This window comes from Delphinapterus leucas, chromosome 7, assembly GCF_059928025.1.
Source record: "Delphinapterus leucas isolate spDelLeu-1000000601 "Yukka" chromosome 7, BTC_Dleu_Yukka2, whole genome shotgun sequence".
In the NCBI taxonomy this organism is placed as follows: domain Eukaryota; kingdom Metazoa; phylum Chordata; class Mammalia; order Artiodactyla; family Monodontidae; genus Delphinapterus; species Delphinapterus leucas.
Window position 1 is genome coordinate 52,221,391 of NC_143135.1, and position 16,495 is coordinate 52,237,885.

Genomic DNA, 16,495 nt, shown 5'->3' on the forward strand with positions numbered 1-16,495 from the left:
ATTCCTCCCTCTCACAGGTCTGTGCTGGAGGAGTGCTGGGGACGCTCTTTCTCTATCCCACCACCACTTTCCTGAGGGAAGACTGGATAACCTGATTGGTCAGAGGTTGAGAGTCATTGGACCCTGTGTCCCAGATGGGCTGGACTGCTGAGCATCAAGGGCAGGCCATTTTACCTTCCATTTGTGTTCGCACACATAGAGGCCTCAAACAGTTTTTTGGTTACACGTTGGGTGGGTCTCCATTTTCCCCCTGTCTTGTCCATGCCTAGTATGAGGGAGGGCCAGCAACCTTGGTCTATGTAACTGAGCGAGTAAAAGGCTGTACATCCAGCCCATCTCTGGGAGCACACAGGGAAAACATGTAGGCATCTCCAACCTGCCTGCAGGCCACACAACACTCTCCAGTCTAGCCTGCATTGGAGGTTAGATGGTGTTTGCCTAGATTCACAAAGCATTGATGTGCTTCTCATTTGGCCACTGATACTTGGTGTTTATCCTCTACTAGTTGGAACTGTAACGGTGCCCCTGGACCCCAACACTACCTTTTAACAAATAAGTTATTTCACCTCTCTGAGCCTGTTTCCTTGTCCATGGTGAGGGTTACAGGGTAGCACGTGTGCAAGTTCTCAGCATGGGTGTTCTGTACGTGGGAGACAGGATTACATAGTTAGCATCCGGCTCACTGACTGTGCCCTTTCCCAGCTGGCTGATGGGAAGGGAAGTAGCAGGATCCTTAGAGGAGGCAACAGACAAGGGGAAAGATGATGGAAACTCTCTGAATTTCTATTTCTGGTTTTACATGCTGCTCTGGTCCTCTGAGGGCTCAAGACAAGAGCTTGGCTGTACAGAAGCAGACTGGGGTTGGGGGGGGGGGCCGTTGGGCAGGGAATAACTAATTAACTTTCGGGACCAGCAATGCCAAGTCCAGCTTTTGGCTATAGGAAGACTAAAGTTCAGGAGGGAGCAGCATTTCACAGAAATTTCTGAAATCCTTCGGATGAAAGAGGGATTTGACTTACTTTACGGCATCCCAGAAGGCCAATCTAAGACCACTAGCTGGGGGAGGTACTGAGGGAGCAGACTGCTCTCAACGGTAGGAAACGCTTCCTAAGATTCAGGCAGGAGATGTGTATTCTAGCCCTGGTGCAGCCATTCACGATTACCACAGGTGACTATAACCTGCATTCGTAGGGGTTTGGGGAGTTTATAAAGTGTTTTTATATCTGTTGCTTCATCCAGTCCTCTCAGCAGCTCTGAGAGGTTTTAGAGTTGAGAAGCTGAAGCTCAGAGAGTGGAAATCTTGCCCAAGTTCAGGCAGCTAGAAAAATGATGGAGCCAGACTCACACCCGGGTCTTCTGACTGATTTCTCTCCACTTCTCCACAGTGTCTTCTCTGGACCTCAGTTTCTCTGTAAAATTAGGGGGTCAGACTCAATGCCCTCCCAGGCTCCTCCCTACTCTGACTTTTGGGTCTCTGACTGGCTGTCTTGTCTCTCCTGGGTATATCTGTATGTAAGAGAGCGAGGGAAGGAGAAGACAAAACTGCGGCTACAAACCTAACGGAGGGATCCCAGATATTGTGGGAGGGAGCAGCTCTGCTGCCAGGTTGGTCTGCAGGCATTAAAATAGGCTCCACTCCCCCTGGGCTTGGGGGGTCCCGCCTTAGAAGGCTTACCTTCCGAGAGTCCTTCTGAGGCATCAGAATGTGACGCTTAGCCTTTACCATCTTCCTTCGAATTAAGTGGATTCCCAGCTGCTCCTGGAGGAAGCTTTTTAGCAGTGGAGGGACCCCTGGAGCCATGGTGGGAAAATAAGATTACTATTAGCTAACATTTTACTGGGGGCTTCTGTGTGCCAGGCACTGTTCATGTACATGTATAAACTTACTTAAGTTCCCGCACGAGCTCTAGGAGGTAGGTACCTATATTATGCCCATTTGACAGGTGAGGAAACTGAGGCACAGAGAGGTTAAGGAATTTGTCCAAGGCAATGAAGACAGTGTAGAGTAGAAATTAGAATACCCTAGTGTCACTCCAGGGCCCAGGATTCTAAAATGCCTCCAGCTGCTGCATCTTGGACAGTGGGTTCCAGTACTGACAGAGCATCTACTGCATTCAGCATGCTTTGGGTGGGGAGGGCTCAGCAGTTCGGCCTCCCACTCCTCCCTAACTGGGAAGTGGGGAGTGAGGTCACAACAGACCTGTTCCACAAAGCAAAGTGTCATTATAGAGCCCATGCAGGATCTAGATAATTCTGTACGCCATTCCCAGTGCTGCCTCTTTGTTGCTGTGTGACCTTGGGTAGATTGTGACCCTCTCTGATCCTCAGTTTCATCTACTGTGCACGGGGACAAAAATGTCCACTTCACAGGTTTGCTGTCAGGATGAGTTAGTGCAGAGCATGTGCTCAGAGGTCTCTTGTTTTCTACAGCCCCCAATGCACTATGAACCTTGTCCACCCACGACGCAGAGCAGAGCAGGGCTCAGCCCTGAGGTAGGGATGAGGAGGCCCACATTGCTTCTTGGAGACTGGGTTCGGGGGGCAGGTTTGTGGGTACCATACCTCGTGTATGGGCCACCAGAGGGTTGTTATGAAAGATGAGCTCGCAGAGAGATGGGAAGAGAGCTACCGGCAGAATGGCATCTTCCTTTGCAATCTGTAAGGAATGCGGGAGAGCATCAGATCGACACCGCCCTCACCTCTGCCCAAGTGCTTCAAGGCCCCACAATGCAGGGCTGCATGCTTGCTAGGTCTGGGGCGAGGGTGGGGCTGGAGGAGTTAGGCTGCTAGGGACAGGACTTACTGCTGGGCAGTGTCTTATCCTGCACTTTCACCTGTTCACACTCAGAATACCTTTGCCCTGCCTGTTCAAAATTCCACCATCTGTTTCACATTTGAAAGTTAAGAATTTTTTTCCCTTCTCCACACTGGATAGGTAGCTTATACCAAATATTAAGGATGCTGGTGACAAAATAATAAGAACAAATACATTTAGCACTTGTCTCCCAAGGAGGCTGGAAATTTGGCAAGGCGTGGACTTTGACTTCAGGATACGTTTTGTCTGACACTTCACCTTCCTCAGTGCAACCTCTACACACCCGGTCAGTCTGTCAACAGCACTGATAGTCTCTTTCACTAAAGCCTGTTCTGGGGAGGGATAGGGGACAGGAGGTCAGGGGGACACACGCATCTAAGGGATAAGCAGAGCCAGTGGGGTAAGGGAGACCTCGTGGCTGTCTGGGGCCCCGACGCCACACTACCCCTATGAGGCCAGCCTCTGAAAGGCAAGAAAAATACACAATCCTTGTTGAGAAGAGTGGCTGGAACATCTGGGGACAACCTTGGGCAGGGTGTCTATTAGCAATGAAATAGTATCAGAGGGGCCAGGAGCTGGGCAGTGGCCTTTCGGATGCCTAGACACACTGAAAGGTATTGAGTCGGATTTGTGACCCACAGATAGCACTAAGGGCTGGGAGTGGGATGGTATTTCAATCTGACTTCCTCTGGAGCCACACTGGGTAGCAGTAGGTGCTCACGGGGCAATTACCTATTCATTTTCTTTCATTTTGGTTCCTTCAGTCAACAAATATTTACTGAATGACTACATGTACCAAGCACTGGGTTGGGACTGAGCAAAAGAGATACAATTCCTATCCCCGAGGAACAGTACCTAGTGGGAAACAAGCACAGAAGAAACAGTAACACAAAGGAACATGAATTTACAACAGTGATTACTGCCACAAAAGAGAGGCGCATGAAGGACTAGGGTGATTTGACCTAGTCACAGAGGTAAGAGAAGGCGTCCCGGAGATCTGAAGGACGGGCAGGAGGTAATCAGTGAATGCAGCAGGGGACATAGTATGTGTCAAAGAAATCTCTGGGTTAACTGAAGCCATTCCCTCTACTTTCTGGGCACACAGCTAGACTGTTTCTTCCTGCCTCCTAGGCAGCTAGATGTGGGCATATGACAGTTCTAGCCAATGCACCTGGGTGGAAGTGATAAATGCCGTTTCCAGGTACAGCCCATTCAAAACCTCCTGTAGGATCCTCTACATCTCTCACCACCCTCCCCTCACTCAATCATCTATCCACCAGTTGCATAGGATCCAATAAACTACTCTTAAGGTCCCATGGGATGACAGAGCCATAGCCAGAAGGGACCTGGCTCTCTGAAGGATCATGTGGAAGGCCACCTACCAACCAGGAATATCCACAATAGATTTTGTAAAAGCAAGAAATAAACTTTTGTGTTCAGTCATCGACATTTTTAAGTTTGTTGCAGCAGCTAGTGTTAAACTTACTCTAATGCAGAGAGGAAATGTTCCATACACAGAGAAGAATGTGTGAAAGGTCTCACAGCAAAGAGGAGGAATGCCTGTTGGAAGGATTTAAAGAAGGCTAGTGTGACTAAAAGCAGAGGGAAAGGGTGGCTGGTGCAGAATGAGGCTGGGGATGCAAGTATGGGCCAGACCAAAGATTAAACCCATGAGATGAAGTTTTAGAAATACGAGGACCTAGGCTAGTGCTTCAGGAGGGGGATCCAGATGGTAGAGTAAGAGGATGTGGAGCTCAGCTGACCCCACAAACACATCAAAACCACATCTACATGCAGAACAGTTCTCATGGAAAACTAACTGGAAACTGGCAGAACTACTCCTAAACCACCAAGGCTGCAAGAAAGATTCCCACGTAATCAGGTAGGACAGAAGGAAAGCACGTGGTCAGGACCTGTGCCCCGGGGAGGGGACTAAGAGGAAAACGGAGATCGCATGGGTGGGGAGTGAGCGGGTTGAGCCACAGACAGGGTGTCCCCGGAGGGGACAAGGGGTCCTGCAGGGAGGACCCTGCAGAAGCCTAGACTCCACTTGGGAGGAGCACACAGGTGCAGGCTCACCCCCAGACAGGGTGGAGAGAGGTTTGCCTAGCAGCTGCCGCCGCACCGCACCCCCCAATGCGAGCCGAGAGAACCCCCCCGGTGCCGCTCTTCCGTGTCACAGCCTGGCACGGGACCTAGGGCAGTCAGGTCTTGGGAAAAGACTCCATCTAGGGATGCAGAGGTGGCTCGGGGGCCTGGGGTGTGGTCTAGGTGGGCGGTGGCAGCCACTGTTGCACTTACTCAAATAGCACTACAGAAGCAGCCCAACTTCCGACAGCTGCGCAGAGCTTCAATTCCTGAACCAAAATACCGTGATCCCCAGTCCCAGCCTAGGGAAGGCTCCAGCCCTGCCCACTCTATGCCACAACCTTGCACTGGATCTGGGCCAACCATAACGGGGAAAAGATGTGACCTTGGGCTGCAGCTGAGTGGAGCTGCAGACGCCTACACAGGAGGAGCACCGGACCTCTATAAGGGCACAAGCCCCGTGTACTTCAGCACTCCCCTCCTTCAGGGCAAGGCCCCAGTGTGGGGAGAAGGGAAACACACACTTACAGGGAAAGGAGCCAGCTCAAGCTGGACCCTCAGGGCTTCTGCTCCAGCAACTAGGCAGCAGGCCCCACCCCCGACAGAGTGACGTGGCCACTGAGCAGAGAGGAAGTCCTGCCTCACACTCTGCTGGAGGCTCTAGCTAATCCAGCACCAGCCACACCCTCATCTTAGTGGCCAGCACACCCTGAGGAAAGACGTGTCAGATCCAGCCATCACCCCAAAGACACTGGGTACACCCAGTCTACATATGGATGCTCCCACATAAAGACATCCATTCAAGACCAGGGATTGGCCAAGATGGTAGAGTAGAAAGACCCTAAGCTCACCCCCTCTCACAGGCACACCAAAATCACAACTATTTACGGAACAGCCATTGATGAAAAGGACCAGAAGCTAACAGAAATGGTCTTCTATGCCTAAGGATATAAAGAAGGAACCACAATGAGATGGGTAGGAGGGGTGGAGTTGCAACATAGTCAAGTCCCATACCCTTGGGTGGGCAACCCACAAACAGGAGAAAAATGACAATTGCAGAGGTTCTCCCAAAGAAGTGAGAGGTCCAAGCCCTACACTGAGCTCCCCAGACCAGGGCTTCTGCACTGGGAAGATGAGCCTTCAGAGCATCTGGCTTTGAGGGCCAGCAGGGGCTTACTTTAGAGAGTCCCAGAGGGCTGGGGGAGATAGAGACCCCACTCGTAAAACACACGAATATCTCACACTCCGGGACCCAGGGCAGATGCAGTAATTTGGTATGAGCCTGGATTAGACCCATCTGCTGATCTTGAAGTCTCCTGGAGAAGCAGGATGCAACTGGAGCTCACCCTGGGGACATACACAGTGGTGGCAGCCATCTGGGGAGCTCATTCTGCCATGTGGACACTGGTGCTGGCAAGCGCCATTTTAGAATCCTTCCTCTAGCTTATTAGTCCCAGGATGCAGTGATGCCCTGGTTCAACAGTCTGTAGACATCAGTACTGGGAGGCCTCAGGCCAGGCAACTAACTGGGAAAGGACACAGCCCTACCCATGAGCAGACAGGCTGCCTTAAGAACCCCTGAGCCCACAGCCACACCTGGACATGGCCCTGCCCACCAGAGGGCCCAGGACCTGGCCCCATACACCAGGGTGCAGGCACTAGACCTGAGGCCCCAGGAACCAGCTCCACCTACCAGTGGACAGGCCCCAGCCCCATAATCCCTTGTACCCAGCCCCACCCTCCAAGGATCCTGCTCTAGCCTCAGCCCATTTTTACCCACCAGTGGGCAGAGAGCAGCCATAAGAAAACCACAGCCCCCCAGTCTGCAGACATGGCCTGCCCAATAGCAAGTCAGACCCTGCCCTGGGACCTGCTGGACCGTGGCCCTGCCCACCAGAGAACCTGGTCTAGCGTCAGACCCAGCTTTGCCCACCAGCAGGCAGACACCAGCCACAAGAAAACCACAGCCTTGCAGCCTGCAGAACCAGCCCACCCACTAGGAGGCCATATCCTGCCCTGGGAATGGCTGGGCCCTGGCCTGCCCACTAGCAGGCCGACATGCACTTCAGGATACCCCAGACCCCACAACCAACTGTGTTAGGAATCGGCCCACCCCCCAGCAATCTGACACCACCTCTAGGACCTCTGCACCCTGCAACCAGACCCTAGGAAACATCTCTGCCCACCAGTAGTCCAGGACTAGCCCCAGAACCTTCCTTCACCCACCAGTGGACACACAATAGACTGAGGTCTCCTGGACCCTGATTCTGCCCACCAGTAAGCTGAACCCAGGGCACCCCAAGGTTCTGCAGTCAGCCACCTCATGACTGGGTCCTATGAACCAGCGACAGGCAGCCTCCACACAAGGCAGGGTCTGGCAACCAACAGGACCGGGGACCAATCAAGTCTAGCAGACCACCCATGTGCTCACACACAGTCAGCCTGCCACAAAAGATCCACACATCATACACAGCTCTGGTGATGAGAGGGTAGTGTACTGCTGGGACACACAGGACATCTACAAAAGGACACTTCTCCAAAGTCGGGAAACAGAACCAACCTGCCAAATCCATAAAAATAAAAACAGCAACAGGCAAAATGAGGTGAAATAGGAACATGTTCCAGATGAAGGAACAAGCTAAAACCTCAGAAGAAAAGCTAAGTGGAGATAGGCAATCTACCTGAGAAAGAGTTCAGGGTAATGATCATAAGGATGATAAAAGAACTTGGACAAAGAATGGATGCACAGAGAGAGAAGTTAGAAGTTTTTAAACAAAGAATTAGAAAATATAAAGAATAAACAAAGATGAAGAATGCAATAACTGAAATGAAAACACTATGAGGAACCAACAATAGTAGACTATATAACACAGAGGAAGAGATCAGTGAGCTGGAAGACAGAGTAGTGGAAATCACTGCCACTGAACAGAAAAAAAGACAAAGAAATGAAAAGAAATGAGGACAGTTAGAGACCTCTGGGACCACATCAAGTGCACAAATATTTGCACTATAGGGGTCTCAGAAAGAAAAGAAAGAGGCTGAGAACAACTGAAGACATAATAGCTGAAAACTTGCCTCACTGGGAAAGGAAACAGACATCCAAGTTTAGGAAGCACAGAGCCCCATACAGGATTAACTCAAAAGAGGAATACATCAAGACACATTGTAACTAAAATGACAACAATTAAAGAGAATACAAGAAGCAGCAAGGAAACTCCTATAAAGCTATCAGCTGATTTTTCATCAGAAAATCTGCAGGCCAGAGTTCAGAGTAAAGATTGTAAACGTGATCAAAGAACTTGGGAGGACAATGGATGCACAGAGGGAGAAGTTAGAAGTTTTTTTAAAAAAGAGAAAATATAAAGAACAATCAAACAGAGGTGAAGAATACAATAACTGAAATGAAAAATACACTAGAAGGAATCAATAGTGGTATGGAAGAACAGATCACTAAAATTTGAAATTGAGATCAGCAACTTAATACAATCACACACACACACATATATATATACATATATATACATCTACATATATATATAGAGAGAGAGGGAGAGGGAGAGGGAGAGAGACTGCTATACAAAAACTTCATGGTAACCACAAACCAAAACCTGTGATAGATATACACACAAAAAAGAAAAAGGAATTCAAACATAAAACTAAAGATGGTCATCAAATCACAAGAGAGCAAAAGAAGAAAGGGAAAAAAAGACCTATGGAAACAAAAACAAAACAATTAACAGAATGGCAGTAAGAACATACGTATCAATAATTACCTTAAATGTAAATGGGCTAAATGCTCCAACCAAAAGACAATGAGTGGCTAAATGGTTAAAAAAACAAGACCTGTATATATGCTGCCTATAAGAGACTTATATTAGATCTAGAGACACATGCAAACTGAAAGTGAGGGGATGGAAAAAGGTATTCCATGCACATGGAAATCAAAAGAAAGCTGGAGTAGCAATGTTCATATAGACAAAATAGACTTTAAAATAAAGACTGTTACAAGAGACAAGGAAGGACACTACATAATGATCAAGGGATCAATCCAAGAATATATAACAATTGTAAATATATATGCATGCAACATAGGAGCACACCAATGTATAAGGTAAATGCTAATAGCCATAAAAGGAGAAATCGATAGTAACACAATAATAGTGGGGGACTTTAACACCCCACGTACATCAATGGACAGATCATCCAGATAGAAAATCAATAAGGAAACACAGGCCTTAAATAACACATTAGATCACATTGACTTAATTGGTATTTATGGAACATTCCATCTGAAAGCAGCAGAATACACGTTCTTCTCAAGTGCACATGGAACATTCTCCAAGACAGATCACATGCTGGGCCACAAAGCAAGCCATGGTAAATTTAAGAAAACTGAAATCTTATCAAGCATCTTTTCCGACCACAACGCTGAGATTAGAAATCAACTACAAGAAAAATAAACTGTAAAAAACACAAACACTTGGAGGATAAATAGTATGCTACTAAACAACCAATGGATCACTGAAGAAATCAAAGGTGAAATTAAAAACATACCTAGAGACAAATGAAAATGAAAACACGACAATCCAAAACATATGGGACTCAGCAAAAGCAGTTATAAAAGGAAAGTTTATGGCAATACAGTGTTACCTCAGGAAATAAGAAAAAATCTCAAACAACCCAAACTTACACCTAAAACAACTAGAGAAAGAAGAACGAACAAAACCCAAAGTTAGTAGAAGGAAAGAAATCATAAAGATCAGAGCAGAAATAAATGAAACAGAAATGAAGAAAACAACAGAAAAGATCAATGAAACTAAAAGTTGGTTCTTTGAAAAGAAAAACAAAATTAATAAAACTTTAGCCAGACTCATCAAAGAAGGAAGGGAAAGGACTCAAATCAATAAAATCAGAAATGAAAAAGAAGTTACAACTGACACCACGGAAATACAAAGGATCATAAGAGAGTACTACAATAAACTACGTGACAATAAAATGGACAACCTAGAAGAAATGGACAAATTCCTAGAAAGGTACAATCTTCCAAGAGTGAACCAGTAAGAAATACAAAATAATTACCAGTACTGAAATTAAAACTGTGATTTTAAAAAGTCCAACAAACAAAAGTCCAGGACCAGATGGCTTCACAGGCAAATTCTATCAAACATTTAGAGAAGAGTTAACACCAATCCTATGAAACTATTCCAAAAAATTGCAGAGGAAGGAACACTCCCAAACTCACTCTGTGAGTCCACCATCACCCTGATACCAAAACCACACAAAGATATGACAAAAAAAGAAAATTACAGGCCAATACCACTGATGAACAGAGATGAAAAAATCCTTGACAAAATACTAGCAATCCAAATCCAACAATACATTAAAAGGATCATACACCATGATCAAGTGGGATTTATCCCAGGGATGCAAGGATTCTTCAATATACACAAATCAATCAGTGTGATACACCACATCAACAGATTGAAGAATAAAAACCATATGACCATCTCAATAGATGCAGAAAAAGCTTTTGACAAAATTCAACACCCATTTATGATAAAAACTCTCCAGAAAGTGGGCATAGTGGGACTGTACCTCAACATAATAAAGGCCATATATGACAAACCCACAGCTAACATCATACTCGAAGGTGAAAAGCTGAAAGCATTTCTTCTAAGATCAGGAACAAGACAAGGATGTCCACTCTAGCCACTTCTATTCAACATAGTTTTGGAAGTCCTAGTTACGACAGTCAGAGATGAAAAAGAAATAAATGGAATCCAGATTGGAAAGGAAGAAGTAAAACTGTCACCATTTGCAGCTGATGCAATAGTACATACAGAAAATCCTAAAGACACCACCAGAAAACAACTAGCACTCATCACTGAATTCAGTAAAGTTGCAGGATATAAAATCAACATACAGAAATCTGTTCCATTCCTACACATTAACAATGAACTGTCATAAAGAGAAATTAAGGAAACAATCCCATTTACCATCACATCAAAAAGAATAAAATATCTAGGAATAAACCTACCTAAGGAGGCAAAAGAACTGTATTCGGAAAAGTATAAGACACTGATGAAAGAAAAAGAAGACGACAAACAGATGGAAAGATATACCGTGTTTTTGGATTGGAAGAATCAATATTGTTAAAATGACCATACTACCAAAGGCAATCTACAGATTCAATGCAATCCCTATCAAGCTATCAATGGACACGAGGGGGAAGGGGAAGCTGGAACAAAGTGAGAGAGTAGCATTGACATATATACACTACCAATTGTAAAGTGGATGGCTAGTGGGAAGCTGCTGCATAGCCCAGGGAGATCAGCTTGATGCCTTCTGATGACCTAGAGGGGTGGGATAGGGAGGGTGGGAGGGAGACTCAAGAGGGAGGGGATATAGGGATATATGTATACATATAGCTGATTCACTGTGTTGTACAGCAGAAACTAACACAACATTGTAAAGCAATTAAACTCCAATAAGGATATTAAAATTCAAAAAAATATGAACGGCATTTTTCAAAGAACCAGAACAAACCATATTAAAATTTGTATTGAAATACAAAAGAACCCAAATAGTCAAAACAATCTTGATAAAGAATAACAGATCTGGACGAATCATGCTCCCTGACTTCAGACTATATTACAAAGCTACAATGTAATCAAAACATTATGGTACTGGCATAAAAAGAGACATCAATGCAACAGTAGAGAGAGCCCAGAAAAAAACCATGCACTTATGATCAATTAATCTATGACAAAGGAGGCAAGAATATACAATGGAGAAACGATAATCTCTTCAAATAAGAGGTACTGGGAAAACTGGACAGCTAACTTAAAAGAATGAAGTTAAAACGTTCTCGAACACCATATACAAAAATAAAGTCAAAATGGATTAAAGACCTAAGTGTAAGACTGGATACTGTAATACTTTTAGAGGAAAACAAAGGCAGAACAGTCTTTGACATAAATCATAGCAATATTTTTTGGATCTGTTTCCTAAACCAAAGGAAATAAATGCAAAAATAAACAAATGGAACCTAATTAAACCTAAAAGTTTTTGCACAGCAATAGAAGCCATTGAAAAAAGGAAAAGACAACCTCCTGAGTAGGAGAAAATGATATGACCAATAAGGGATTAATATCCAATATATATATAAATAGCTCATACAACTCAACATCAAAAAAACCAAACAGCCTGATTAAAAAATGGGCAGAAGAACTGAAGACATTTTTCTAAAGAGCAAATGCAGATGGCCAACAGGCCCATGAAAAGATGTTGAACACTGCTAATCATTAGGGAAATGCAAATCAAAACCACAATGAGATATCACCTCAAACCTCTCAGAATGGCTATCATCAAAAAGAGGATGTGGAGAAAAGACAACCCTCATGCACTGTTGGTGGGAATGTAAACTGTACAGCCACTGTGGAAAACAGTATGGAGGTTTCTCAAGAAACTTAAAATAAAACTACCATTGACCAAGCAATTCTACTCCTGGGTAAATATCTGAAAAAAACAAAAGCACTAATTTGAAAAGGTACATGCATCCCAGTGTTCATAGCAGCATTGTTTACAACTGGCAAGATATGGAAGCAACCTAAGTGACCATCAACAGATGAATGGATAAAGAAGACGTGGTATACACACACACACACACACACACACACACACACACACACACACACACAATGGACTAATACTCAGCCATGAAAAAGAATGAAATCTTGCCATTTGCAGCAACATGGATGGACTTGGAGGGTATTATTTTAAGTGAAGTAAGTCAGAGAAAGAAATGCTGTATGATATCACTTAGTTGTGGAATCTAAAAAATACAGGAAACTAGTGAATATAATAAGAAAGAAGCAGACTTACAGATATAGAAAACAAACTAGTGGTGACCAATGGGGAAGGGGAAGGGGGAAGGGGCCATATAGGTGTAGAGAAGAAAGATGTACAAACTATTAGGTATAAAACAAGTTCCAAGGATATATTGTACAACACGGGGAATATAGACATTACTTTATAGTAATTATAAATGGAGTACAACCTTTAAAAACTATGAATCACTGTATTGTACACCTCTAACATATAATATTGTACAGCAACTATATTTCAATTAAAAAAAATTTTTAATCACATCCAAAAATACCTAGGAATAAACTTATCCAAGGAAGTGAAAGCCTGTATTTGGAAAACTGTAAAACATGGATGAAGGAAATTAAAGATGATTCAATGAAATGGAAAGATATCCCATGCTGGAGGATAGGAAGATTTTAGCGTTGTTAAAATGGCCATACTACCCAAAGCAATCTACGGATTTAATGCAATCCCTATCAAAATACCCATTACTTTTTCCAGAGAACTAGAAGAAATAATACTAAAATACACAAAAGACCCAGAATTGCCAAAGCAGTCCCGAGGAAAAGAACAAAGCTGGAGGTATAACCCTCCCAGACTTCAGACTATACTATAAAGCTATAGTAATCAAAAACAGCATGGTGTTGACACAAAAACAGACACATACATCAATGGAACAGAATAAAAAGCTGAGAAATAAAGCCACACACCTACGGTCAATTAATCTACGACAAAGGAGGCAAGAATATAAATGGAAAAAAGACAGTCTCCTCAGTAAGTGGTGCTGGGAAAACTGGACAGCTACATGTAAATATATATATATATTAGAACATTCTCTTGGGAACTCCCTGGCAGTCCAGTGTTTAGGACTCCATGCTTTCACTGCCAAGAGCCCAGGTTCAATCCCTGGTCAGGGAACTAAGATCCTGCAAGCTGCACAGCGCAGCCAAGAAAAGAACATTCTCTTACACCATATACAAAAATAAACTCAAAATGGTTTAATCACCTAAATGTAAGACCTGAAATCATAAAAGTCCTAGAAGAGAACATAGACCGAACACTCTTTGACATAAATTATAGCAATATTTTTTTGCATCACTTTCCTAAGGCAAAAGAAATAAGAGCAGAAATAAACAGATGGGACCTAATAAAACTTAAAAGCTTCTGCACAGCAAAGGAAACCACTGACAAAACAAAAAGGCAATCTGTGGAACGGGGGAAAATATTTGCAAATGATTCAACTAACAAGGGGTTAATACCTAAAACATACAAACAGCTCATACAACTCATTATCAAAAAACCCCAAATAATCCAATTGAAAACTGGGCAGAAGATTTGAATAGACATTTTTTCAAAGACATACAGATGGCCAACAGTCACATGAAATATGCTCAACATCGCTAATAGAGTAATGCAAATCAAAACCACAATGAGATATCACCTTACATCTGTCAGAATGGCTATCATCAAAAAGTCTACCATGGGACTTCCCTGGTGGCTCAGTGGTTAAGAATCTGCCTGCCAATGCAGGGGACATAGGTTCGAGCCTGGTCTGGGAAGACCCCACATGCTGCAGAGCAACTAAGCCCGTGCACCACAACTACTAAGCCTGCGCTCTAGAGCCAGTGAGCCACAACTACTGAAGCCCGCATGCCTAGAACCCATGCTCTGCAACAAGAGAAGCCACCACTATGAGAAGCCCGTGCACCACAACGAACAGTAGCCCCTGCTCGCTGCAACTACAGAAAGCCTGCGTGCAGCAACGAAGACCCAACACAGCCATAAATAAATAAATAAATAAATAAAAATTTACAAATATTTTTTAAAAAAGTCTACCAATAACAAATGTTGGAGAAGATGTGGAGAAAAGGGAACCCTCGTATACTATTGGTGGGAATGTAAACTGGTGGTATTACTCAGCTATAAAGAAAATGAAATAATGCCATTTGCAGCAACATGTATAGACCTAGAAAATATTACATTTAGTGAAATAAGTTAGAGAAAGACAAATGCTGTATGATATCACTTATATTGGAATCTAAAAAATAATATAAATGAATGTATATACAAAACAGACACAGACTCACAGAAAACAAACTTGTGGTTACCAAAGAAGAGAGTGAAGCAGGGGAGGACAAATTAGGGGTATGGGATTAAGAAATATAAACTATTATATATAAAATAGATAAGCAACAAGGATATACTGTATAGCACAGGGAATTATACTCAGTCTTGTAATAACCTATAATGGAATATAACCTGCAAAAATATTGAATCACTATGCTATACACCTGAAACTAACACAATATTGTAAATCAACTATAATTCCATAAAAAACAGAAATATGGAGACTTAAATTTGACAGGACTTGGATTAGATATGGGTGGGGAGGAGGGATGTACAGGAGAGAGAAGTATCAAAGACGACAACCAGGTTTTGGCTCAAGTACCTGAACGGAGTCAATAGCTCAAGTAACTCAGCTATTGACAACGATATGGAATCATGGAAGAACATCCATTTTTGAATTGATAAGATCATTAATTCACTTTGGATATGTGTTTTTGGAGATGCCTTTTAGACCTCCAAGTAGAAATTCAAGTAGACAGTAGATACACTGGTCTTGGGTATAAAGGATTTATAAGTTTGTGAGGCATTGGTCATGGGCAATGGGTATGTGAAGCCAGCCTCGGGAGAAAACACAGAGTAAGAGGAGAAAAGGGACTCAAAGTAGGCCTTGAAGGACTTTCACATTTGATCATCTAGACCAGAGGTCAGCAAACCTTTTCTGTCAGAGGCCAGATAATAAATGTTTTAGGCTTTGCAGGCCATACGGTCTCTGTTGCAACTATTCAACTTTGCTGTTGTAGCACAAAAGCAGCCATAGACAATTCATAAGTAAATAAGTGTGGTGACTCTTCCAATAAAACTTTATTTATGGACTCTGAAATTTGAATTTCACATAATTTTCATGGGTCATGAAGTATTATTCTTCTTTTGATTTTTGCAACCACTTAAAAATGTAAGTATCACTCTTAGCCAAAGAATATACAAAAACCAGGGTCAGCAGATATAGCCTGTTGGCCAAAATCTGGGTCCCTATCTGTTTAATAAGGTTTCATTAGAACACTGACATGCTCATTCACTTATGTATTGCCTTTTGTGCTACAAGGGCAGAGTTGACTAGTTGTGACAGAGTAATATATTTACTATCTGTCTCTTTTACAGAAAAAGTTTTGCTGACTTCTTATCTAGACTGTAGAAAAAGAGGGAAGAAAGATGAATCTACAAAGAAACCTAACATGTGTTGATAAATGACTATATAATGATGGTTAAAGAGGGTGCAGAGTCACTTTTGTGCAAATCAAGTAGTCAAGAAGCAGTCACCACAAAATGGGAGATGGAGAATTTAATTTTGTCAGGATGCAAAATTACATCCATCCAAATCAGGTAGCTAAAAAGTTGAAGAAGGTTACAATTAAAACTGGTGGAGGGACTTCCCTCATGGCGAAGTGGTTAAGAATCCGCCTGCCAATGCAGGGGACATGGGTTCGAGCCCTGGTCCGGGAAGATCCCACATGCCGCGGAGCAGCTAAGCCCGTGCGCCACAACTACTGAGCCTGCACTCTAGAGCCCGTGAGCCACAACTACTGAGCCCGCATGCCACAACTACTGAAACCCACATGCCTAGAGCCTGTGCTCCACAACAAGAGAAGAAGCCACCGC

At 43.6% G+C, this 16,495-nt stretch overlaps 1 protein-coding gene across 1 annotated transcript in view; it reads right to left on the reverse strand.

Moving 5' to 3' along the window:
- The window catches only part of XRRA1 (X-ray radiation resistance associated 1), a 95,863-nt gene that overhangs the window by 6,227 nt on the left and 73,141 nt on the right, over positions 1–16,495 (reverse strand). Inside the window, exons 12-13 of the mRNA XM_089915308.1 lie at positions 2,563–2,656; positions 1,676–1,791 (exon numbers count right to left, since the gene is read on the reverse strand). Of these exons, the coding sequence (XP_089771434.1) occupies positions 1,676–1,791; positions 2,563–2,656 (210 nt within the window). The remainder of the gene's footprint in view (positions 1–1,675; positions 1,792–2,562; positions 2,657–16,495) is intronic.